The sequence below is a fragment of the Homarus americanus genome, unplaced genomic scaffold, assembly GCF_018991925.1.
Source record: "Homarus americanus isolate GMGI-L3 unplaced genomic scaffold, GMGI_Hamer_2.0 scaffold48220, whole genome shotgun sequence".
NCBI classification, from domain to species: Eukaryota; Metazoa; Arthropoda; class Malacostraca; order Decapoda; family Nephropidae; genus Homarus; species Homarus americanus.
This window is the reverse complement of record NW_024755060.1, coordinates 1,396,699-1,423,284: the sequence shown is the minus strand read 5'-3', so window position 1 is coordinate 1,423,284 and position 26,586 is coordinate 1,396,699. Positions and strand designations below refer to the sequence as shown.

Sequence of the window (26,586 nt, the reverse complement as noted above, 5' to 3'; positions counted from 1 at the left end):
GAAGTACTCCAGGGTAATGTAAGACACAGATATTTATATTTCTTGGTGTTTGATTCTTCTCCATTTATTTATCAAATAATATTACATTAGTATTTATATTTATATTTTTTATGGTAGAGTTTCCTGGTAAACGTAACATAGAAAACGTGCCATAACAAGACCACGCCAGATTTGTTTACACTCCCCAGCTGATCCTGGTCACGTGACTGAGGGGGGCGGGGCTACACTCACACCCACTTAATAATACCAAAAAACCCAAGTTTAAATTTACACAGAGTTATTACTTTATTCTTTGATATATTAGCCTCGATGCGTAAAATATTTCTAAAATAGATCAAACGTGTAGATAAAGTTTAGTGTAAAGTACGATAAGTTTAGTGGGCGGAGTTTAGGAGAAGGCGACGTACGACAACTGATCGATGTGTTTAAGAACAACAGAAAATGTATCAACTATATCATTTTATTTTATAATTTTTTATAATATCTACTGAATATATTAGAGGATATTTTTTTCTACATGTTCCGAGCGAAATAATCCCACTAGAGCTCCTGTTATAGCAAGTTGTCTTTGTCTGAGGAAGAAGTTGGGGTTTTTAGTTAGATGTGACGTCATGAGGTCTCAGAAGGTCGCCATTGTGTGTTGTGTTCAGTCGTACTAGGTGAAGCTCATTATTTGGCTTGGAATTAGGGCTTCTTGGCCCTTCAACACCTACCAAAATGTCATCACCTAGTGCAGGAAAGCGTCGCATGGATACTGATGTCATCAAACTGTATCCTTTTCGGGGTTAATTTAGAAGTATCGTGTGGTATGTAGTGCATTGGTTAGAGTGAAGAGCCAAGGTCCGTATTCAGGAAACTCACTTGAGTCATTCTATAATACCTCTCATGATCCTCCTAGCAAATAATAAGTGATGAATGAGTACCTGACCATGAGTTTGTGCACTAGTAGTTAAGTCAGTGTGTATTAAGTGTCTCAGATGACTCGTTTATTGTCGTAAGTTAGTATGAAGTGGGTGGTTGAGAGGAGCACGTACATTGTCTCTCACAGATGGCATGTTATTCAAATTCCTACCATCAAGGTTTTTTGTAGTTGACTCTGGTAATGTGTAAGCTGAAGCTGTGACAGTTGAAAAGCTTTGTGCAAGGTGGTCTAAGCTTGTGCATGAGGTGTATAGCGGAATTAAATATATTCTTGTTGACGTTGGTATGTTTTTTAACAAAGCAAAATTTTATTATGTGGTTATGTCAAGGTTTTTATAGCTGTCAGGTGTTTTTTTTATGTACACTAGACTATTTTATTATTTTACAGGTATAATATATTTGTTGTCTCCAGTTACGTGTGTAATGCATTAAAACAACAAAAATACTCGATTTTTTTTTTTTAATTTTAGTATCAGTTTTAGTCAATATTATTTTAATTTTGCAGTCATGGCAAATGATCATTGAAAACAGTTAATATATCCAGGTTTTAATCATTTCACGGAGATAATGATGATACTTCTTTTGTTAATGTGATCTGTCTTGGGCAGTGATTAGTGTCAAGATAAACTATGGTCCATTAATATTAAAACTTACTAAACTAACAGTAAGGACATTAATTAACATGAGGAGTCTTTATTTTAGGATATATTTCTAACTTAGTTTCATATGAGAGTCATATCTTTACAGGAAATATAAAAATGAAAGAATATTTTATTTATTTGAACTTCAGTTTATTGGTTGAATATTACAGTTTAGACAGACCCCTGACATGTATGAAATCATTAGAACTTTACACATTGTTTACTGTGCTCGTCCACCTGTTAAGACACTCAGTAGCTAAACAACTTCATAGTGAGGCACAAAATTCGATTAAATAACATAATATAATACATTCAAATACAGTATACTGTACATGTATTTTGTATTGGGTACTTTTGTGGGTAAATGTCTTGAACATCACCGGGGATATATAAAGGAGTTTGTTTTTTGGGGACTTTTATTAAATCATTTGTTTTACTATGATGTAAATCCTCGATCAGATAATGGATAAGTTTCTTTGAATATAATAAGGAAGTGATAGGGTATAGTTTTTATGATATTTGCAAATTAGTTGACTTTACCAGACCAGAAAAATTTTGCTATGTAGTATCACTGTTAGTTCACCAAAGGTACAGAGGCCTGCTTACCATTTGCTTGTTAAATTTTTTCACCTCTGGATATGGATTTTATTCATTAAATCAAATACTTTATTAAAAATTCCAAAGAAAACCAACCAATAATAAGTCTGCTGAGTCATTCTAGACACTTGTACCTTGTGTTTGATAATCCTTCACCAAGTTGTTGTGACTGTGATGTAATGTACCGTGACTCTTAATGACCACACAATAAGATGTTAGGCTGAATTCTGGTTATTGTAAGTTTATGCAATAGTTATGTAGGTTTACTTTGGTTAACTCGGTTTAAAATACGGTACAACAGTCAAAATTGTACTCGGATTACAGTACTGTACTCAATTTTACGAACTGTAGTCATGTTATTGCTATCATCGTTTGTGATACTACCGTTGGCCTTTGTTAACGGGATTTACCATATACTGTAGTTGTCCCATAAACTATCTGCCTCCTAGGAATCATAACAAGGTACTTGGTAATCTAAAATCAACCTTCTTGCAGAACTAGATGGCTTGTATTGCATAGTAAAAGTGGGTCATCAAGTACATCCTATGAAACTGTACAAATGGTTAACTTATTGAATATACCAGACCTGTCAATTTGGTTAAACCATTACCCGGTATTCATATTTAGTCTAATGAATGTTAATTGTATTTTCTTCACTATTATTGGGTTTTAAAGTCGGTTTAGTTTAATGGTGCTGTTGATTCCAGCGTTGTTTTGGTTTCACATCTTAAAAATATAAATTCTCCCGATCAGAAAAGAATTAACGCTGTTTGTTTTGTTGTCCAGATGTAAACAGTTCTTTTTAAATGCAATGTTTGGGATTTGTAATAATTTCCACATTGTTTTGTCTCAATGTTCTTCACTTTTCCATTGTTTTTGTACATATTTTCTTACATTTGGAACTATTCACATATTTTTTTTTAGCATACAAGTTTTTTTTTTTTTCAAAATCTTATCTACTGTATATCTACAAAATCATTCCAACATAGTGTACAGTAGAGTAGAGCCATTTTGTCTTAATTATATACCTGTACATATATTCTACCCTTTAAGGATGTAGTTTCTGTAGACATATTGGACCAAATTATTGTAGATTAACTGAAAACATTTACTGAAGTTGATGGGAATGGGTAGTTCTGTTTTGTTATTATTGATGTCCGTAGAAATTAGGTCAGTCGTTTATCTTTGCTCGTTGTTTATTCCTCGCTTTCTTTGTCACTAGTCTTCACTTTCTTTGTCACTTATCTTCATTTCTTTGTCTCTTGTAACTTTTTCTGTCACTTGTCTTCACTTTCTTTGTCACTTATCCTCACTTTCTTTGTCACGTTACGGTTGATTCGTCTCCTCTGTCTCTACAAATATAATTTCTTTGTTTTGGATGTATTTGTTTGTCTCTGTCATGGGATTATTCACTTGTTTTCTTTGTTATGGATTTGTTGATGTGGTTTTGTTTTTGTTTTAACTTTATTTGTGTTTTCTTCGTCATATTTTCTTCTTTTTGCTTTATTTGTGAATGTTGTCTTTGTTCGTGGTTACTGTATTTTTTGTTGTTGCTTGTTTTTTTTGTTTTATTGTCATTTTTACATTTCATCGTTTGTGTCTTTGTTAATATTTATTCATTTATATGTTTGTGTGTATTTTCTTTGTTTTTATGTGTTTATGCATAATGTTTTTGCTAGTGTTTTTGTCATTGCTTTCTGAAATAGTTAGTGTATTTGTATCTAATGGTTTCTTTGTTTGTTTGTTTTCTTGTGTCTTAGTTTTCGTAGCTACATTTACCTACATTGTCTTTATTATTTGTAATCTTTTGTAATTGTATTTTTAATTGTTTATGTAGTGTATTTGTTGTCTTACTGTGATAGACTATTTTTTAAGTGTACTGTAGGTTCCTCCATCTTTCTTTATGGCTGATGTACAGTATGTGATGGTAGTGTTTTCATAGGCCTCCTGAAATATGTCTTGCGATCTGTTATGTTACAGTATATTGTTTGCCATTAGAGACTTTGATTTTCTACCCAAACAATGGCTTCTAAGTTATCGTAATCCTCTTATTTTTATTATCATGCAAAAAGCTGATATACAGTAAAATATTATAAAAACTAGACTAGGGTGTTTCAGCGCTCAAACTTGTTCAACAGCTTGATGCTAGAAACATACTGATTTATGATATAAGAAGCTGTCTGACATGATTTTGAAATTCTGAGCTGACAATGAAACAACCAAGGGCATGGCCAGGCTTAAATCATTGTGTGAAAGGTTGTCAGTAACGCCTGTGCAGTGTTTAAAGCAACGGAACAGTGCTTATTTCTGGACCCCTCTCCCCCCCCTCTCCCTCTTGTGGGAAAATGCCAGACAATCACCATTATTAGAAATCACATGTACAGTAGCTAAAACAACTATCTGTGCAGGTGGGGGTCGATATGCTACGAAATTTTACGTGTGACTAGTGACAGCCATCATACACCAAAATTTATCGTCCATGGTCTCATATTGTTCCCACAAAGTATGCACAGATAGTTGTTTTACCTACTGTAAAGGTAAAACGTTGCATAATTATGATGGAACGACAACATACACATGTATCTATAACCTCATACCACAAGAACACTCATTATCATATTCTTTATATATATATCAATTATTTATGTACCCCGTATATATATATATATATATATATATATATATATATACATACATACATACATACATATATATATATATATATATATATATATATATATATATATATATATATATGCCGTACCATTCAAAGGCTATTTTTTTACAAGAAATTACAACCTGGGGTCACCACGACTCTAAACAACTGTGCATAATATTCAGAAATCCACACCTTGCTTGATCCTATGGTGCTCAGAGATTTTTTTTAACCCATAGAGATAGTATTTTGACTGTAACATCGCCATACATCTGCGTCTACCTTCATTATACAGTGCAGTACTCTACATGTATTTTAATGTCATAATACAATACATGAAGCTACGTATTATTCTCTCACCTCTCACTTGGACGTGCGGTCATGCCTACACTGATCTCGCATCACATTGTCTCTTCACACATGGGATTTTTTTTTATATTGTACCGTTCTCTTACCTGCATTTATTATAATTTTTCGTATTCTCTTCGTATGTAAGTGAGTCCTTTTTCTGTATACCTGTATATAGAATTTGTGGGATATAAATGTATTGTGATTGACTGTCTATGCTAATTATTATTTTTTTGTTGGTGTATGTGTCATCTGTTCATTGTTTTTGCTTGTGTTTGTTTTTTGATGTTTTGTCTTTATTGATAAGTGACATAACTTTCTTTGTCGTATGTGTCTTAGGCTACTTTCTTTTGTTTAATTTGTTCTTTGTTCTTTCTATCATACATACATTACTTTCTTTGTTTGCATTACTGTACTATGTACATTTTCAGTTTCTTTGTCTTTATAGTGTACAGTGTAGTCTTCATTTACGCGGTCAATTGAACCCGTGGAGGTCCGCGTAAAACGAGAAACTCGTAAACGAAATAACAGAACATATGGGATTAATTTAAATAGAGACTGGGCCGACCCCCAAACTACACTTTTTCTGACACAATACCTACGTTGTAGTAAAAATAACATCTTAATTTTATGATGGTATGCACACAATTAATATTTAAGAGAAATATCAATAATATTAGGTTTTTTAACACTTTTGTTAGTAGAAAAGATGGCTGGGCATATGGGGATGGGTGGTTGGTTCCGAGGCAGAGGGCAGATTATTGGCCCTCACCTGTATCACCTGTATCACTAATCCACCACAGAGGCTTGCAGGGCCTCTTTGTTAAACCCCTCAAAGTCCATATCCTCACTATCACTGACTTGGGCCGGCTGTGGTGGGTGGCGGGTGAAGAACTCTGTCATGTTTTGTAGACTGGACGACCTTGTGCTCACCCTGCCCGCTCCGCTTCCCGCGTAAATGATGGAATGAACCGTGTAAATAAAAATTGTCGGTCTGGCAAGGTGCCACGTAAATGACCAAACGCGTTAACCGTATTGAAGATTCTTATGGAAGGTAATTTGTTAACCGAGGGATCACTGTATATATTTTCTTTGTCTTCTGTGGTTATATTATGTACACCTTCTTTGTCTCTGTTTATATCTGACATAGCTACTTTCTTTGTCTTTTCCTCATGTTTATAGTTTACAAACTTTCCTTCGCTCTTGTTTATAATTTACAAACTTTATTTTTCTCTTGTTTATAATTGACAAACTTTCCTTTTCTCTTGTTTATAATTTACAAACTTTCCTTTTCTCTTGTTTATATTTTACAAACTTTCTTTTTTCTCGTGTTTATAATTTACAAACTTTCCTTTTCTCTTGTTTATATTTTACAAACTTTTTTGTTTATAATTTACAAACTTTCTTTTTTCTCTTGTTTATAATTTACAACCTTTCCTTTTGTCTTGTTTATAATTTACATACCATAGTAACTAACCGAAGCTTTTGTTGACAGGAGATCAAGTCAAAGTGTCATTAATGCCCATATTGTTAACTTTACTGCCTTTATTTTCGCCTTATTTATTTACCTAAAAAAAAACCACATCTATGTCAGGTAAAAAACACCGCTGGTTATTATATACAGTAAAACGTCTATTTAACGGACTATATGGGGAAGAAAGTCCGTTTTATCGAGGGTCATACACATTTTTTGCCCCAACGAGAGGTACCATAATGTAAAGTGGGGTTAGGATACTGTAGGGTATGTGTTACGTTTGCTGAGTACGTACGTGAGTTGAGGATGTGGGCTAGAATGTTTTGGGTATTTTTGCTTGGTGTGTTTCCTGACACTGTTTGGTCTTGTCTTATTCATGTACTTTTATCATTTTCCTCCTTGATCCACCACACAGAAGACTGGGAGTATGGATAGTGTTTGGGGAAATGGATTATTCATGTGTATTACTGTAGCTATGAGTTTATTATTGTAATTTTGGAGGAAGAAAGGAATTGGTTTGAAAATATAGTTGTTCTCACTCTCCAGTCGTGTCAACTTATTTTTTTTCTACTATGGGGTGGCCAGACGGGTATTCAGTCCATCTAATGTTACTGCACGGCAAGTTGTTTACCTATCGGCAAGTCTGCTCGGCATTGTGTTTATCGTCAAGAGGAGAGCCAGACCCTTCATTGGTCTTGCCATGTGTGTATTCATGTAAGGCTTATTGACAGTTACTTACCATGATTACATTTCTCCAAGTTCTATTTATGTTAACGGAACTTTTAATTCTTGCTCCGTAACATGTTAACTTGTTGCTAGTCGTGTTGTATGTATTGGTGTGGATGGCAGGAACACAAGGGAAACAGATACATTATTTTCTATATGGTATTATTCAACTCGGTGTTGTATATTGTATAACTTTGTATGTATAACTTTTTCCACATGTTTTCTCCCTTTTGTCTTTCACTTAAATCACCCATTACGTACCACAGTGTACAGTAATTATTATCCAGCTGGAGTGTAACACAGGAAGTGTAATTAAGGGTAAGCGATAGCATGTGAGGCTAACTAAATTTAGTCTTGGTAAAGTTTAGTTTCTGGCAATCTCTTAATAATTAATGTAGTAGGATGCCACACACACACACACACACAGATAACCAACACGTACAGTATATCCGTAAACTTTTATATTTCAACTTTAATACAGTACCTCTAGCAGTGTTCACCATCTACCAGTACTGTATATGAAGCTCTTTGTGATATATCAGCCTCCAGTACTTCACCCTATTGATTATGGTGATGGGGCGATGACCTGGCTATTTTGATTGTTTATAATAGCTTTTATAGCCTGTTTATATTAGCTTTTATGCCCTGTTCTATCATCTTATCTGCTGATTAAGGAAAATGGTTCGGTGGTTTATCTTTTATATTAAAGAGTCAGTGATATTCCACTCATCGTTCCATCTAGTGACGGTGTTGTTTACTTATGCACAGCCAGTAAATATGACTGTTGTAAAAAAATTTCCTTAGATGGCTCTCCTAGCAATCATATTGATTAACTGACCTAATCAACTGTGTCAATATTATACTGTACAAATATATTTCTATACTGGACTGTATATACTTGTAATTCGATTCCTCTCCAAACTTATGATAAGATCTGATGTTTCATTATCAGATTAACAGTGATCCAGGTTGCATCATTTGAGTCCTGTACAGTATATTGCCACTTGTGTAGATATGAACTAAATTCGTGATTTTGTAATGGTCATCGTTGCTCTGTATATAAAATGGATCCTGATAGCTCAGTTACTCCATGATTAGTGTTTTGTTGAATGTTTTGAAGTTGTTTTATATTGGAGTCTTGTGTGTACTATACTTCTATTAGTTGTATCATAAAGAGGACAGTGTTTCCAAGATTCTTAGTGTATCGCCAAATGCCAATATTTAATTTTTTTATGTAGAATAAATCTGTAACTTTGTCTCCATATTAATTTCGTTGAAGTCATTATTCATTAGAACCTAAGTTGATTTACATTACTGACCAATGTTTTGCCTTAAGTTAGTGTATTAATGATATACAGGAAACACTGACTCGGTACATTACATTCCTTTACTATCCTCGTTAGCAACAAACCTTTATCTCACATAATCCTTATCTCACTGGTCTGTCTGGGAGGCGCCATTAGTAGAAAGTTCAATTGTTGTATGGGAAGTTACTTGTTGAAACACATATAGAGGTTCACAGTGTGATATACGATAGGACTGACGATGTATGTGTGATGTTATGAAGTTTGTCTGATGACTGGCTGATTTGAAGGGAAAGAGTGAGGCTGAAAGTGATAAGTTTATGCAGGTGACATGTAATTTATCAGAGGAGAATTATTTAGGCTCCAGCCCACCTACACATCTTTACCCCATCATTCTATAAATCACTTGTCCTGTGTTTTAGGAGTTTATGCTGACAGCAGAGAGGATAAATTGGTTTGGCATTGTTCATCTGTGTGTGGGTCTAGCTTAGGGTAAAAAATTATTGTGCTTATAGGATAGTCTGGCTTAAGTTAATACAGTACAGTAATAACAATAATGTTCAGTAAAATTGTCTTACAAGTTTACAGTTTGATAAGCATGTTTATAAATTACTGTATACAGTTACGGTATACAGTTCAGCATGAATATACTAGACAATACTGTATAGGTCTACATTGCACATAGTTCGTAGAGTACAGGGGTATATTATTTATTGTGTGCTGAAACAGTGCAGGTAAACAATAAGGTAACTTGACCAAGAATAACCGACAAAGCTGTCAGCTGTTTATCTCCAGGAGGGTTCTTTGCTTATTGCCAGAAGTGTTTGCCTTCAGCATTGTTTCCTATGCATTGTAATTCAATAGTGTTTGTTAGGCAGGTGGCTTCATGGGTGTTTGTTGTCATTTTACGCCCACAGATCAGATTGTGTGACACTGGTTTAGTTTTTTATGTTAAACTTTAGTTATTCTTTCACTTACGGTAGATTTAAATAATTGACAAGCAGGTATATTTTTGTTTGTTTTTATATTAAACTTTTGTGATTATTAGGTTTAATTCATAATCAGTCATAGTACCTCCATTATTTTTGAGAACACAAGTTATGCTCGTGGTAATTGTTTGTTGTAATGACTCAACCAGTTACTAATTAGTGTTGATAAATGTGTGTGTGTGTGTGTGTGATTACAATTGTTTGATAATGCTGTGGTTGTATATGATGACTGAGCAGTTTAAGAAGCTGCAAGTGGTACCGAGAACTATCAGTGGTTGTAAGTGGTGGTAGAACTGTTTAAATGGTAAGTGGTGGTAGAACTGTTTAAATGGTTGTAAGTGGTGGTAGAACTGTTTAAATGGTTGTAAGTGGTGGTAGAACTGTTTAAATGGTTGTAAGTGGTGGTAGAACTGTTTAAATGGTTGTAAGTGGTGGTAGAACTGTTTAAATGGTTGTAAGTGGTGGTAGAACTGTATCAAAGGTTGTAAGCGATACAGAAGTAAGAAAAGATAGCTAGTTTGAACTACAGTACAGGTACGTATACTGTATTCCGGGCGCATGTGGTGACGAGAGCATATAATCAATGTTGTTAAGTGATTAAAGATGTTTGTGAGTGTAAAACATATGGTGGTTGTATCAGTATGGAACCCAAGCTTAGAGTGGCAGGCAAAATTTGGATTAATAATTGTATATTAACCATTACTGTGTTTCCAAATATTTATCGTAGTTTTCCATTATATGACGTCGGAACGGGTGGGGGGGGATAGGGAAACCAGGTATGTGTATCCCCACAGCATTCAGAATACGTATATAATTATTCATCGTCTGTTCCTTCTCATAAGAGCTAAACCGGTAAGATGTGGTGTCCCAATGTTAATGTTCAATACTTGTTCAAGGTTAGCACAGGCTGTTTGTCGTGGGGTATTCTTTCAAGGCGTGTTATTTATAGAAAGTGATGTCAGTTTCCCTTATATAATAGGAAATCTGGACAGGGTTTCTCGGGATCGTATGTTAAAAAAATTCCCCCTGTTGGGAGTACGTCATAACAGGCTCACTTCAGCGACGACTCAAAGATGGCGCCTAAAATGCCAGAAACGTGAATTTAATCGTAATGAACCTTCGATAATAAAAGCTGTGAACCAATGATTAAATACCGTAAAATTTGCATGAACAAAAATGTCAGGTGTCTTGTTTGTGTATATATTTAATGAGGACTGGTGTAATGTGCAGTTTGTTCATGGAGGCAGTAGGGATTAATCTGATGCTCTGATGTTAAATTTATCTCCTAGCTGAGGATGTGAGAATGTATCATACTGGCTCACTTTACCTGCTGCAAAGAGATGACGACCAGAATAGTATCAAAATTGGACCGAGATTGCCTTAGCTAGATTCGTTCTCTTGCCCTGGCCCTTCAAATCAGAAAATTCAAAAGTGAGGTTTTTTGATGTTTCTAATTGTGTGTGGGTGAGTGGACATATTTTTGCCAAGACGCATATCTCTTACATAACAAACCAGTGAAATATCCCGTTTACTACTTGTGCATTGAGAAAACGTAATGCACACAGGAAGAATTAATTATTAAAATTGGTGACTCAAAAATACATTATTCATCTTTTGTAATAATCCAAGCCAGGCAATCTCTCCGTGTACCCATAGTGTGGTGACTTTAAATTCCCTGTGAGATTTGGAATTGGATGGACTCTTTTATTTCCTCGAGTTCAGGGTACGAATGTATTTTCACGACTGGATAGTAAGGTATTCATCTTACCGTTGTTGGTGTGAGCAAATGTGTCATAGTATTTTTAACACTTACAAATATAGCAACGGATGGCTAAATTGTGTATAAATATTCCTATCGGTTTAACAATATCCCTGAATTTTACTGGAAAGCGTGTATAGATACTTCGGTTCTGGGTACAAAAATTCGGGCATACTTTAGGTGAATCATTTTGGAAACGTTTTGTAAATTAAAACATTTGAAATTTATATATTTTTAGTTGTAATACATATCAATGCACCTGTCAGAAGAAAATATATTAGATTGGAATTTAGTGTTCAATTTTAGATAGTTTCTTTCTATTAACGCTGTCATGTGTTTTAAGTTATATTTGTAACTGTTAGCTGGATGGTGTGCAGACGTTTGTGAAGCTGTAGATAGTGCAAGTGTCACGCAAAAGGTACAAATATATTAGTTGGTAAGCCAGCACTATTGGCAACTTATATAGGGCGAGATGCCATCAACGTCTTTGTTAGGTTGGGTGAACGTGTCTTTGCGCACCTACGCATTTATAAATCTCGCATGCTTTGTTGTCTCCATGCCGAATTTACATAAGTGTTACTTACCTGGAAACACCGAGTATTAAAAAAAATTAAAACATCATGTAGCGTTACCCACAATGGATTAGTTAATGTTGACTAAGAGGATTGCGTATTAAATTATTTGCTGGGTAATTAATTAACATTGTAATACTCTACTTAGAAATATGTTGTTGACTTTTACATTATATAATTAAAACATGGTGTATTAGATGCTTTAGGGTCACCAAATATTGCAGGGAGCATGATCTGTCATCTTTGTGATAAAACTAGGAGTAGAAAACACCCACTGGCAACTGTTTGACAACCTCTTCCGCGTGCTCGGTGAAATGAGAAAGTAGCTTTAAAGCTTTTACTTTCTGTATTTTACACTAATGGAAACACCAATATAGCTTACCACCTATCTCTCTGGATACTGTAGCCGATCATCATCAAATATTCCCCATAATAAAATTTATATGAACCACTCGTTTATTCACAAATCGCAAAAAAATATATATTCGGGAACTTTTATACGTCCGCCAACTGGATGGTATATTATTGACTGCCTAAATTGTTGCACCGCATCTACCCAGCACATGTTGGAGCGTATTGCAATACCCTACAAAATATTGTTACGATGCTGCATTATTTTTTATATATTTTATAACATTACTTCACGTTATTTAATTGTAATGAACATGTAATATGTTATTTGATATAACCATTCCACGTAACTAGTAAATGGTTGGTAAATGCAAGGAATTTTCACGGTGTCAAAATATGGAGAATGTTAATTACACAAGCTGAAACTATCATTAAAGATGAGAAAGATGTGTTGAGTACACACCCTACCTGATGAGATAATTAGTAAACGTTTGAAGATGGGAGAGACGGCGGGGGTCACGCATACCACAGCCCCGTGTCATTGACCCGCAGGCTGTCAATAAATTATGAGATGGTGTGTAATAATCTGATCCAGGGAAGGGTCGCGTATGTGTGTGTGTCTATGTCTTGTGGCCACTTAATCCTGGGAACTCACTGGGCGCTTCATTGAACGCGAAGCTTAAGGGACTACTTCGGAGATTTAAATCTTGGTGTATTTGGAGCTCTTGCGTAAAGACGTTAGTTGCGTCTTTTAGCTCAAACTCAAGTATTTTCCGTTGTTCAGGCGTCAGCTTACAGTATCAGAATGACTATAACTTATTATCTTGGCCCGTAGGCATACTCATAATGTCTCGTACTTAAGCTGCTCTAAAAATAGCATGGCTTCTATTTGAACATATGAACAGGCCCTTTAAACAAGGAGAGGGGGCTAAACGATGGCTGACGGCGCCACTCGGCTGGAGAGTGACGGTGGGGGGTGGAGTCCTGATATGCGAGGCGGAGGTTGTGGCAGACTTTCTCTCCCACTGTGATTCCCTCAGGCATTTGTAGTACACAGCACGATCTCAATTCTCAAATAGTTCGCTCGTTAATTGAAACTAGGAATAAAAAAAAAAGTTACGCTTCAATCACTGAAATTTTGATGGTATTTGGCAGCAGTTAGTTGTGTTCGCACATCTCCAGTTCCGAGTAAAATATATCTTAGAACCTTTAAGGATCTTGGCCCAGATTCGTACTCGGCTATGTGAGACCAGCAGGTGTGATTATGTGGCTGATGTACAGTACGTACTCTCACTCTCGGTGGCTGCCGCCTTGCGGGAGTTAAATGACTCGGTTTAATCCATTTACGTTTAAATACAAAAATCATTAAAATATATCAGTACAAGTATAAATCTAGGTTTATGACTGCATTATTAATGTTATGTAATGTGCATAATATGTGTACAGTACAAATATCTCTGGTGACTCATAAGTGGCACTTTTTTCAGATTTAGCTAAAAAGTGCAGTACAGTAATAGAAAATAACCTTGTGTTGACTGACTCGTACACATCGTGCCTTGTGCAGATTCACTTAATATTGTATAAGTACAGTCATTTTCATATGCTGAATTAAATATGGATCTACGAGAGAGAGAGAGAGAGAGATGGAAGTCTTCACACATAATGATAATCCCACACATATATATAAAACAAAGAAAGTAACAATTTTGGTTGTAATGAGTACTGTAATTTTATTCATCAAAGTAGCTTTATTCATAGAGGTAAATAATGAAAATATTCAGTAAATTATGTGACGGTAAATGAGAAGTGAAGTACAGTAGCAGCATACAGTACTTTATTGTGAGTGATCTGTGGACATAAGAGTGTGGCGGCTGATAGTGGGAGGTGCATGAATACAGTACAGCATTAGTGGGGAGTAAAGGAACATAGCACAACAGATGAGACACTTGATATATTTGGCCAACTCGACAATTGTATAGTACAGCTCAGAGGGAACCACTTACACTAGAGGTTAGTTATACCATATCTACACCTTGGTAAAATATATGACAGTTTGCTATATTAAAAGTACATGCACAGAAATTTATCATAAAATGAAGAATATATGAAAACAATAGAAGGTAGGAGTTTTGTAGTATGGGTTAGTATCGAAGGTTGGTGAATGTAACAGTACCGTACAGTATTGTGATACTGTACAACAGAACCATTATCAAGTGTAAACTTGATAATTTTCTGTGTTACTGATAAGGTGAAGATGCTGGATGAAGGCAGCTTACAGCCCCACACAGTTTGCTTTTGTTGGTGAATTGGGGATTAATTTAGTATTGCACTCTCCAACACAGGCAAAAATCTAGAACAAATACACTGCTAGAGTTAAACCTTCTTGTGGACAAACTTACCGAAATGACATTCTTCTACTTTACCTTCAATAAATGTGGGTTTTTTTAGAGTTTGAGCTTGTTGGTAATAAAAATTTGTCTCACTCTCCTTCACTACTTTCATCAACTGTTAAAAATTTAGATACTACTGGTAATTTAAATCCATTTCCTTGTTATTCTTGCTGTTTGAACGTCTTGTACCTTCACTGTTGAGTCTGTTCCTTCACAATAAAAAAAGAAGTCGCTACACGTTCTAATGGCTGTTAAGGAAGTCCAATTGGGTAGAGTTTAATTGATAAGATAATGATTTGAATATTCTTGAACAAAATGGATATAGCTGAAAGTAATTGCATTTTCGATTGAGGTAACAAACCCACAGCTCATTACACTCAATCTCACCGACTGTGTTAGGATGGGGAGAAAAACATGACAATATTCCTCAAAGTTACTTCATGAGTGTTCACCCTATTACTGTTTGGTCTCCCTTATCACTAGGAATCTTGACATGTGAGCAATATCTGAGGTGGATTTGATGGGTGGGAGAGAAACACAGGAAAGAGCTAAGTTTCTTTATCTAACATAACACAAGAAAGAGCTAAGTTTATTTATTTCTCAAACGTTTCAGGTTACACAGAACCCATCTTCAGAGAGAATGAAATAAAGAAACTTAGCTTTTTCCTGTGTTTTCCTCCCACCCATCAAATCCACCTGAAGTCATTGATCGATCACAATATCTCGGGTATTTTCACTTGGCCAAACACCAGTCTGATATTGTAAACTTTATGTACATGGTATTTCAAAGGTTATCATATTGAAAACGACTGTACAGTATATAGAGAAGAAAGTTCATTATATCGAGGGTCTGTTATAGGTAAAAACCTCCATCCAATGAACTATATAGAGATGGAAGTCTGTTTTATCAAGGTTTTGCTGTATATCAAGGGTTAATATATACAGTACTTAGAATTATTGATTGTGATGTGTCGGAAAAATGTTGTGCAGTATTTCAGAATAATGGAGGTAAAAGTTAAAGTTCATGCCAAAGAACAAAGAGATGAAAGGAGTAGGGTACTGTGTGTTTAAGAAAGGCTCAGGTATGCAGGGATAAGAGTTGGTAGGTGACTGTAACCTAAAGAAGAGATGCAACAAAATATACCTTATAGTTTTGAGGGGAATAACATGCTATACTGTACATTAAACAAAGCTTATTGAATCTATTTGTGATAACCATTACACTTTTGGCGGCTGACTTGTACTGTGATTTTATTGAATGTTGTGATAACTTAATGTCCTGATGGCTTATGTTTTCCTTAACCTGAGTATCCTAGTATCGAGAAGAAGCACGAAGTTACCATGCTCAATGGGCTGAACGAGTTCTGTGTTAAATTTTATGGACCCAAAGGCAGTAAGTTGTGATGATTTTAGTTTCACGTTATATGTATAGGCATGGCGAATACTTTTATATATATATATATCTCTTGTTTTGTTCTTTGCCATCATACATAAGTAATGATAAATATTACAGTATTTCTCTCTGGTTAAGGTTATGTCCTACTACCAGTGTTGCCTGTATAAAAGACCTATACTGTACCTATTATTCAGCCCCGTATGAAGGAGGCGTGTGGAAAGTTCGCGTCCATCTCCCGGAACATTATCCTTTCAAATCTCCGAGCATTGGCTTCATGAACAAAGTGTACCACCCTAATATTGATGAGGTATCAGGCACTGTTTGTTTGGACGTAATAAATCAAGCCTGGACAGCCTTATATGGTAAGTAGATTACTTGTTGGTTTCATTTCCTTATTTTCTGCAGTCTATAGAAGTTAAAAGCTCTCACCTGTACAGTACTCCCACACATGTTCAGATTTTATTGGTTAATAATATACAGTATGTCATTCTTTTTGTATATTGAAAGCATAAACTTATATACTGTATTGAAATGAAAATCTCTGTAGTAGCATGAGAAGACACCCTGCCAACAAGGTATGGCTGGTGTAGGCATGTAATTAGATGTAGGATAAGTTTTCATGAATTATATTTGTAAAGACTAATGAAATTGATATATTGAAAAATATACTGAATAAACCACATATATTTGGATGGCTTCTCACTGTCATTTACTTGCAGATCTGTCAAATATCTTTGAAAGCTTCCTCCCTCAACTTCTAACATATCCAAATCCAATTGATCCCTTAAATGGGGATGCTGCCGCAATGTACCTCCACAAGCCTGAAGAGTACAAGAAGAAAGTGTCAGGTAAAGTCATTGTCTGTGCTTGTGGCTAATGCACCGTGTACTGTACTGTACTGTACTGGCATCCTGTCTAGGGAATCACTTAATTGATAGATAAACTGTTAGGAAAAACCAACACTGCAGAAAACTGGGGTGAGGGCAGTACTGGATGGTAAAGGGAATCAGCTGTGTATGTGGGAATGGAAATGTTACTGATGGGTGATGTAAGTTGGGTGAAGTAATGCAAAAACTGGATGGGAGCCATTTTGTAGGACACATCTGTTTGACCAGGTAAAGAACAGATGAGAGAATATGGCAGGAGAGTGTACATTGCTCTTTATTCCAGCCATTCTGTACCATGCAGGAGAAAAATAATATACTGTACAGTATATATACTGTATATAGAGGGAATATCTTTGTCCTAATCATGTAAAGTCATAATTGAATTCATGAAAGAAGACTCAAATTAAAATTATATAACCCTCTTGACTATCCTTGCCTAGACTGTCCTGCTCTCAAGTATCTTCACCACTGTCAGTGGCCTGTGGATATCATAACTTCATCAAGACTTCAGATGCCATACTACAATTAATTTCTGTAAGCTGTTGCTATTACTGCATTCAATACCTAGACCCTTAAGCAGCAGTTTTACATCTATGTATTGTATATGCATACTTTTGGGAGGTATTGGATTCTTCTTAGATTACATTGTGAAACCTGGAATTTTTATTGGTTTTATTGACCATATGTTTACTTCAAATGTAAAAACATATCCACACCTGGCAAGTTCTGCACAGAACATAATGAGGCTGGGTGTGACTGCAATAAGACTGCACAAGTAGGCATATTTTGTACATTAGGTCCACCAAAGACCTATAATCTTTGAACTAGGCCTTGGTTTTTAACTTGCAGTACTCTATATTGTAATGAAGCATTTCAGTCCTGTAGTCACTGAGAATTTCTGAATTCTGTTGGCTTGGACAAACTGGTGAGGAATTCTAATTTTGTCACTTTAAATCTGCTGTAGTAAAGTTAAAACCTTAATGTGCCTGAGCCCAGAGATCCTGAAAAGTAGGCAAGATGGCCTCTTGTGTTTCTACCCTTTATGGGTTGACATTAATGATGAGTATGTGACTCAGGTTTTGTGGACAAACCCAGGAATTTTCTTGTTCCTTGACTTAACTACTGGACTGTACTCTTATGAAGTGGCTTCTGATAATGAAAAATGAGTACTAGATAATGTTGGCCTATGGTGCAACTAATTACAGAGATAACAGAATCTTTTCCTTCCTTAGTTTCCCTCTCATTAATGATCCAACTTCTACTTTTAGCCTCTTACTCTTCCAAGGCCCCTTTTCAGTGTTCTCTCCCTTTGTTTCTGGTTGATAACCTTGTAAAGTTCAGACTATGATCTCACCAGTTTCATCCAAAATATTAATTCTCCTCTCGCAAGTCAATGTACTTGTTGATTCACATATATGAACAGCTCCTCTTTGCTTCTTGTTTGTAATAGATTAGTGACTACAGTATATCAAGATTTGGGACCAATACAGGTGGGAGAACACCACTAAATAATATGACTCATGCATGTCTTTCATTGTCACTGAAGTAATGTACTACTTCACAGACTATGTTAAGCGATACGCAACAGAAGAAGCTCTGAAGGAACAGGAAGCTGCTCAAGCTGATTCTTCAGACTCTGAATCTTCCATGTCTGACTTTTCTGAAGATGAAGCACAAGACATGGAGCTCTAACCACCCCAGCTGACCCCTGTATCATCGCAGTCTCCTTCATCCTCCCCTCCCCATCACCTCGTGCTCCAGACTCCCAGCCAGCTGTTTATCTGCCACAGCATAATTTTTTCCTCATACTATTACATTTCAAATAATGTACAACTACTCATAAAAGTATAAAGGCTCAGACTTGTCATTTTCACGATATATTTGTGCTGCTTTGCAAAAGAAAAAATTATATAATGACAGATGGTTATTGACATCTTGCAGCTTTATTTCTCTTACTTTTGTACATAGCGATGCCTCCTCTATGATATGTCAACAATAACCACATGTCGTTGCTGGTATTCACTCCAGCGTTAAACATCATATGGTGGGAACGTAAACCTGGTGGTGTCAGTTTCTCATTTTTAACGCTTAATAGGAGAAAATAAGTTGATCAGACTGGTGTATATGTAACTGTAGCAGTGAAATACAAGTCCAAATAGTGTGAATTAAATGATTGTAGGTCATAGTCTATTCAGGTTAATTTTTCAGTGCTGATCACCCCTAGAACACTTTCACTAATCAATTGGTGAGCTTGTGAGTTTTATAGAGTCCTAAGTTTGTCCAGTACAGTACCCTAGGGAGATTTTTTGTATATTTTTGTTTAATAATCTTCATTAGGGGGTTTCATATAGAAGCAGGATATTGTTGTGAAATCCTCTTATGTTAATTATACAAAATTTTTAAAGATTACCAGAAACAAGATGTGTTGGTGTGGTAACTACTCCAAGCCAAGATAATGATGGTGAATGTTTAACAAGAATATGCTGCAGGTATATTGCAAGTACAGTATCTTGTATTACAAATCTTTTTATTGTTAGTGTAGAAGATATAAAAAAAAAATTAATGCTGCATAGGTAACAGATTAAAGTATTTGGAATGTTCTTTTTACACTAAAAATGGATATCATATTTTTTCCTGTACATAGTTTAAAATTAACCAGGTGATATATTGTTTCTCCACTGATCAAATAGATTGTGATTAAACATAAGATTTTTCCAGAAGAACCGTTGCCTTCAGACAAGTGGCTGGCATCACAGTGAGTCATGGAGCTTCACAATCGTTCACAGAGATTATATTAAGTGTAAACAGTGACTCCTTCACAGACAAATGAAGGAATAGTTTTTATACAGGAGACTTTTTTTTCCTAGTGCCACTGATTTGCTCCCCCATGTGTGTATTCCTGACTCAGCTCCTGCATGCTCCCTTGTTTGCTCACGTCTCTATGAGTCATGGCGGTAAGAATAACCCATAATGCAGGTTGTCATTCTTGATCTACTACATACACACGTGTGATAATTGTTATATACTGTATATATACTGAACCTGGGATATTATTCAGTGTAAGAGATATTTAATATGCATTTTCTGACTGCATACAATATACAAATAAGTGATAACTCGTTTATTAACTACTGTAGTACTTTAGTCCATCAATCTCATACTGCATGGTGGTATTGTCACTTGTATTTTTTGATGTTCTGGTCAGTATCTTTGGATAATGTCATCAGATATTAAAAAGCATAACCACTTATATGTAAGGCCTAACAATGAAGTTTATTTTAGTTTTATTATTTTTGTTTTTACCAAACTACTCTTTCCTTTACATATAATAAATATGTTGTTTTATAAAGTCCCTGGATGACGTTAATTTAACCTTTTTTTTTTTCAATCCGAGCGCTACATTCTGTAATTAAGGAGCTGACTTATAATGCACTAGCTGTTATCAGGTGGAGGGACAGCAGTGGCCAAGTTATTTACTCCCAGACGCCAGAAAGCTTCATTCACCGTTAAAAGTTGACAACAGTAAAGACGTGAAATTAGAAGTTTTTCGGTCTCTCTACCGGGTAAATATTTTTAAGTAGTTTCAGTAAGAAAAGTTTAAGAAGTTTAAATAAAGTATTCCAAAGTAGTTTTTATTGTAATTATGACTTTTAATGGTGTTGGAGCTTGGGTTTATGGGAGTACAATGTTATACATAATGTTGAGTGTGACTGTGTCTTTGTTTTATCTTATATGATGACAGATAGTTTAATGTGTCTGTATTTTGTTTTAGTGCTAAGATGTTTGAACTTGAGGACTCAGTATGCACTTCATTCATACACTGCATTTGAATTTTTTTTATTATTTTTATTGTTTTTTGAAGGAGTCTGGATGTCATAGCTGCAAACCAGAAACCCGCATTGGTTGGTTACATTAACATGTTGCCTGGAGACTAGCAGAGGGAAGGTTGATCTTAGTGAGCCATGGGACCATTGATCTTTGTGGACCATCACTGGCAAAAACAAGATTTGAAGTGACAGTGAATAGGATGTGGCCAGAACGATTTGTGGGACTGGTTGGCCTAACAAGCTATGAAACTTGATTTTTTTTATGTGACCAATGATTGGCATACAAAAGCTTTGCATGAATAGTAGAGGATCATAATTCATAACTTAAATATGGAGAATTACATACTGCAGTACATAGACCATTGAACAGCAAGAATTTTAGTTAATATAAATCCATACATGCCACGTCTAGTCACTAACCATTGTGCCACATTCAGAGAGAACAGAGACGATTAACATTGTATGCATTAATAATTCCCTTATTGTTTAATTAAATCTGCAGGTTGTGGATGAAGGGATAAATAGAAACTTATTAATAACATGTTGGTTAATCAAAAAATATTTTAAGCTGTAGGACACTAACTTCAAGAAAGTACTTTTTTGTGCTTGATTGTCCTGTGCCTCAGTGCTTGGTAGCTCAGAACATATTGGAGTTGTCTGCTGAGATCCATTCTTACAGCACACACACTGCCTTAAAATACAACAACTTGATATCTCCTGGGAGTCCATACACGTGCAGAGATATGCCGCTGGTTATACGTAAATCTCCTCAAACTGCCACATATATTGGATTGAACGATTTAGCCTTAACACTTTTATACTGTAGTACTGTAAACTATGAAAACATTACTAAAGGTTTTTAATTAGTTATGAGAGTTTTCTAATCTGTAATGGGGATAAACTCGTCGATAAAAACATTTCCTTGTCGATGAAATAAAGACAAAATGTCGTGTAAGACATTCTTCAGTTTTTAAGATGGCATTTCCTTGGGAATAAGAGGCATAACTAATACAGTGACTCGGGTTGACGGGAATGACTTACTCTGAACGTGTGAATAGCAACATTCTGTCCAGTTCTCAGGATTTAATGTCTACAAGTTGAAACTTTCACTTAAGCGGTGCAATATGGGGGGCGGGGATGTCATTGTTAGCTTAGTCATATCAGAATTATTTTATCAGGTGGCAAAATGAGAGATATAATATGAAGTCATGTGGTTATGGGAGTTAAGTTACAAGAATGGTAATAAATGAAGATGTTGATTACACCTTCAGACGAGCAAAAAACTGACGACAGACTATGCAACAGTGTCTGGAAAAGGGGAAATGACTACTTATGGTTTTTTACTAAATTACTGAAAACCTGAACAAAGTGAGGTCATTTGAATAAAAAAATACGGTATATTATAAAATTCTTGAGGGAAATTTGAGTTGGTTGTAGATACAGAAAGTTGTTTATAGTAAGAGAATACAGTAGTTAAAACTTCATTTACCTTTATGACGATGGTATAACTCGTCTTCATTATGGTTTTGAGTGTAACTGCATCATTAGTCAATTTAGGAGATTCTTAGTTCATCTGTAATGTGATTTAAGTGAAACTTGACATTTGTGTATGAAATAAATTACAAATATTAGATTGATTAGGATGAGTGGAGACAAAAGTTTTAAACTGATTTAAACTTTTAATTTGCTCATTGTATGAAAAAAGAATGTTTGTTATATACTGTAGTTATTTATCTGTGTGAACCCTTTGCAGATTTTGAGAAAGATAAATCTGACATTTTTGGGCTTTTGTAAAAATTAGGCATATGTAGGTGGTGGTAAGATGTGGGGTCTACGTAGGCAACTCGTGAGTGTCAGCCGAGGCTAGTGTTGGACCCGAGCTGCTCCGCCCACCATGTACGGTAGTGTCAACTTGAGTAAAGCGCTGTAGAGAGATATGTAAGCTTCCCCGCTATGTTGCCTTGTTTTACCTTTGAGTGTAATGGACTAAGCTTACTTGGAAAAATGTTTCTAGTTATGTAGACGTTTTATTCTTGTTAAATTGGTATATATTTAATGTCTTCTCATCGAAAATATATTCAAGTGGCATAAGATTTTATTTAAGAGTTATAGAGTATGCTTACAGACATGTTACTATGGGTTAAGAAGTGTTTGGCATAGCTAGAAAAAGAGAAAAATTATCTATATTGAAATTTAGTCTAGTGCTCCCTAATAGTATGTCACTTAAGGTATGAGCAACTCTTCAAAAAGTATTTAACATGTAGAGTAAGTGAGCAGATTTGTCACACTAACAGTTTATTGTATATTAATGAGGTTCTTTAACAATATAGTCAATAAATATGTTCCTGGACGTAAAGCCCGAAGCATGTACGCTACTTCGTCTGTTTCGGTTACGCTGAATTAACTTGTTAAAATTGTTGTCTAATTTAAACCAGTCACAATGTGGAAATTTAGTAAACATATTTGCATAGATGATGATAAACTAATTGATTGTTAGAACAATGTAGTTTTTAAAGTTAATATTGTGATAATATTAAGTTCATCAAATGAACTAAACAGCAAATATGTATCATTCATGTACTATATCCACAACAATATTGTGTGTGGTGCTCTTTGGATTAATAATAGTGTGCTGGTTTTGTTCAGGAATGCATTTTTCCTTCACTCTTCTCGACACATCCTAACGGTATTTAAAGGTTATACGGCCTGTGTATTGTGATCGTGGTTACGAGAGCAGACGTTACGGTAAATACTTTTAAGTCCGTTATGTCTTTATTTTTTACCCACCACTGTTTAGTTACGTTTTATAACGAGAGTTGCATGGTGTATCTGTAAAGACTTATGTTAGTAGTGTTACAGTGTGGTTTGCCTCGGCATGAGGAGCGGAGCTATGTTGCTGCTGTGTGTAGAGTTTTAACGGTAGGGTCATCCAAGCACTGGTCTCCGTGTTCGTTGTTCTCAAGATACCACCTTCTTGACACATTTTGAAGTCGTTCGCTTCCAGGCACGCGCTACCTCTTATAGAACGTTGACGTACTCTTGTGCATCGTCGAAAAGTTGATTCGGGTAGTAGTAAGTTTGAAATTGTAAGTTAACTACTGTAGTTATGTCTCTAATATGAAAAGACTTGATGCTTTAATTTCAGTATTTATGGTAACATCAATCTAAGGATTTCAAAATAAACAGAAGTGGTACCATTTGAGGGTAATGCTCTCCAGACTTTGTGGTGGTGTGACCATTAGCACATAAGGACTATTATTGCTTGCCAGCCCCCCAAAGCTTTAAGGGCAAGTGCTCAGGAGTGTGTTAACATAAACACTACTAAAAGAGGTTTATCTGCTGGGCAGCATCAAATATGGATCTAACATCATCCATCATGGGCGACTGATGTGGCTGATGGTGTGAAAACCATTCCCTGTTGTAGTTGGCCATTTGTTACTTTGAAATTCTTGACAATAACAAAAATACTGTAGTAGAAACCAGGGCAGTTTTTTAATGAAGTCATTATGTTCATTCATTATTGTGGAGCATGGAATGTAAAGTCAATAATTAACATGGATTATTTTCTTCAGTGTTTAATCATAATTAATTTGTAATGGTTACAATATTGAAGATTCCCATTAATTCTGTAGTGAAAGTTTGTAACCTTGTAATGTAACTAGAACCAAAGTTTTAATATAAGACCATGCATATTAGATTGACAGTGTGTGTTCCACTCTTGTTTCACAGTCTTTGAGCAGGTAGTATTGTGAAAATCATTTTTATTTTGTGAAATTTTATGTTTATATACTTGAAGTGTACCTACTGTAAATATTTTAAGTTTTATCATGACTTAACAAATAATGTAAAGTAAAAAAAAATCTTTTCATGGCATAGATTAGGATGTTTTTAAAAAGTTAATTAAATTATACATAGAGCCTATCACAGCATTAACACAATAAGTCAACTTTTGCAATGATCTGAAACCTGGAAAGTACTGTACAGAGCTGTGTAGCCAAGTTTAGTCATATTTTACACAGCAATCATACAGTAAATTTTAAAACTAGAACAACTAACTGTTTCATGAATACTGTAGTGCTGTACCAGGCATTTGAATTTATTTATTTTTAATCATCACTTTTGTATTTTAGTTAGTTTTCAGTATTTAATTTTATTTTCATAATTTTATGTATTGACTGATCTTCAGTACTGAGAAGGAAAGCTGTCAATACAAGTGCCTGCTCAGTTGATAAGGGACAAGAGCGAGGACTGCTGTACTGTTTCTAACATTATCACATTCAGTGATTGTATAAAAAATGAATGTCTTACTTACTTCTAAACTAATGGAAATGCCAAATTTAAGTACCGTATATATAAATGTGTGTATTTATTATGATGAGCACAAAATGTCTATGCATGTACAGTAATTATAAACTTGGGAGTGACATGCAGGCCTTACTGCTGTATTGTTCAGTGGTGCGCTAAACCAGGAGGATCTCATGAGCCAAAGGTGTCTAGTGCAATTTTTTTTACCTGGATGGGCGCAGAGAGCACTTTGTCTTTCATAACCTCACTGTCTTTCATGGGGGGTTTGGCTGGCATGTTAACACAAGCGACAGGAGCTGTATAAACACCAAATTCGCTGCTATGTGTCCATTGACCAGTTGGTGTATTGTAATTTGGAATAAAGTTAAAAGTAACACAATTAAAATTTGGAAAGTTGCTACTATCTCCAAATATATAGATTTTCCGTTGAGGAAATGTTTTCCAAATCCTTATGAGGCTCTCTTCATTATCATGTAAAACTTGTGAGTGTAGATGAGATGCAATAACATGTTGGTGTTTATTTAGCTCCATCATTGCAACACAGTCCAGGATAATGTTCATAATGTCCCCTTCAATTGATCCACGTCTGCCGACATGCCATAAGTGTTTCTTCGAGTGTACCGAGAATGGCAACCCTTCATCTCTGCTCATGTGATACCCGCAAGTGTAATAACCAACTTGCCGGAACTCTTTGTGGTGATAAATGAATGATGTCGGCCATTATGCAGCTTGGTCCTTCTGTGGCTTCCTTGAGTGGTCAGAGTGGTAGTGTTATGCAAGTAATTAATGGTTTGCTATCTTTTGTATAGCATGCTATATGGAGTAGATATATGTTGTCATACGAATTTTGACCTGTAATGTTGATTATTATAATCAAATGAGATATGCATTACACGACTGGCAGGAATGCCTTGTGTCATTGCTCTTAGCACCACCGTGAGGCAACTTGTTCAACACCTCAAACATTGTGCAAATGCGGGATATCATGACTTTGTATATTCTTAACTAAGCTAAATAAATGCCTCTGTGTTATTTGTAATTGGAGTTTTTATACCCCAAAATTTCTAGGTGTTTAATTCTTTTTAATTACCTTTTTTTACTGTAGTGAGTTTGTAGTTAAGCTGGCAGAACATTGATGTGAGTGAACGATAATAGATTCAATTAACTACAGCTATGTTGAAATATGTTCCCTCTTTATACACCAGTCCTTATGTACTCTGATGAATAAATACTGTACACTTAACAAATGTACTAATCATTGGTGAACTGTTGTAATGTTCTGCCAAAAGATGAGGAGTTGAGCACCTGTCCAGCTACCCTGTATCACTACAGGAGAAAAGACTTGTACTATATATGAAAAACTTGCCTCCTGGATGTATTTTGGACCAACTACAGGTATAATGTTTTCCACTTGGTGTTTGAATTGTATAGTATATAAAACTG

At 35.3% G+C, this 26,586-nt stretch overlaps 1 protein-coding gene across 5 annotated transcripts; it reads left to right on the top strand.

The window, feature by feature from the left end:
* Window positions 1-601: 601 nt before the first annotated feature.
* Window positions 602-26,182, top strand: LOC121856412 (ubiquitin-conjugating enzyme E2 H). 5 transcript variants are annotated; one of them, XR_006086969.1, is made up of 6 exons: window positions 602-770; window positions 16,045-16,121; window positions 16,319-16,486; window positions 16,844-16,972; window positions 19,417-19,500; window positions 19,730-26,182. XR_006086969.1 is itself a non-coding variant. In XM_042351994.1 (6 exons), exons 1-5 carry the CDS (start codon window positions 718-720, stop codon window positions 17,538-17,540), a joined length of 516 nt encoding a protein of 171 aa, XP_042207928.1. In that variant the 5' UTR covers window positions 602-717; the 3' UTR covers window positions 17,541-17,545; window positions 18,576-18,695. The 5 variants fall into 5 exon arrangements, 3 of the variants coding, with proteins under 3 accessions (XP_042207928.1, XP_042207929.1, XP_042207927.1); XM_042351994.1 differs by lacking the exons at window positions 19,417-19,500; window positions 19,730-26,182 and adding exons at window positions 17,452-17,545; window positions 18,576-18,695; XR_006086968.1 differs by having other exon boundaries at window positions 603-770; window positions 18,576-19,500.
* The last annotated feature ends 404 nt before the right edge of the window (window positions 26,183-26,586 follow it).

Bases quoted from the DNA above. Each gene is read 5' to 3' on its own strand.
- LOC121856412 (XM_042351993.1), top strand. From the start codon at position 718: ATGTCATCACCTAGTGCAGGAAAGCGTCGCATGGATACTGATGTCATC. The intron at 16,487-16,843 runs GTAAGTAGATTA...ATTTACTTGCAG, and splicing joins AGCCTGGACAGCCTTATATG to ATCTGTCAAATATCTTTGAA. The intron at 16,973-18,575 runs GTAAAGTCATTG...ACTACTTCACAG, and splicing joins GTACAAGAAGAAAGTGTCAG to ACTATGTTAAGCGATACGCA.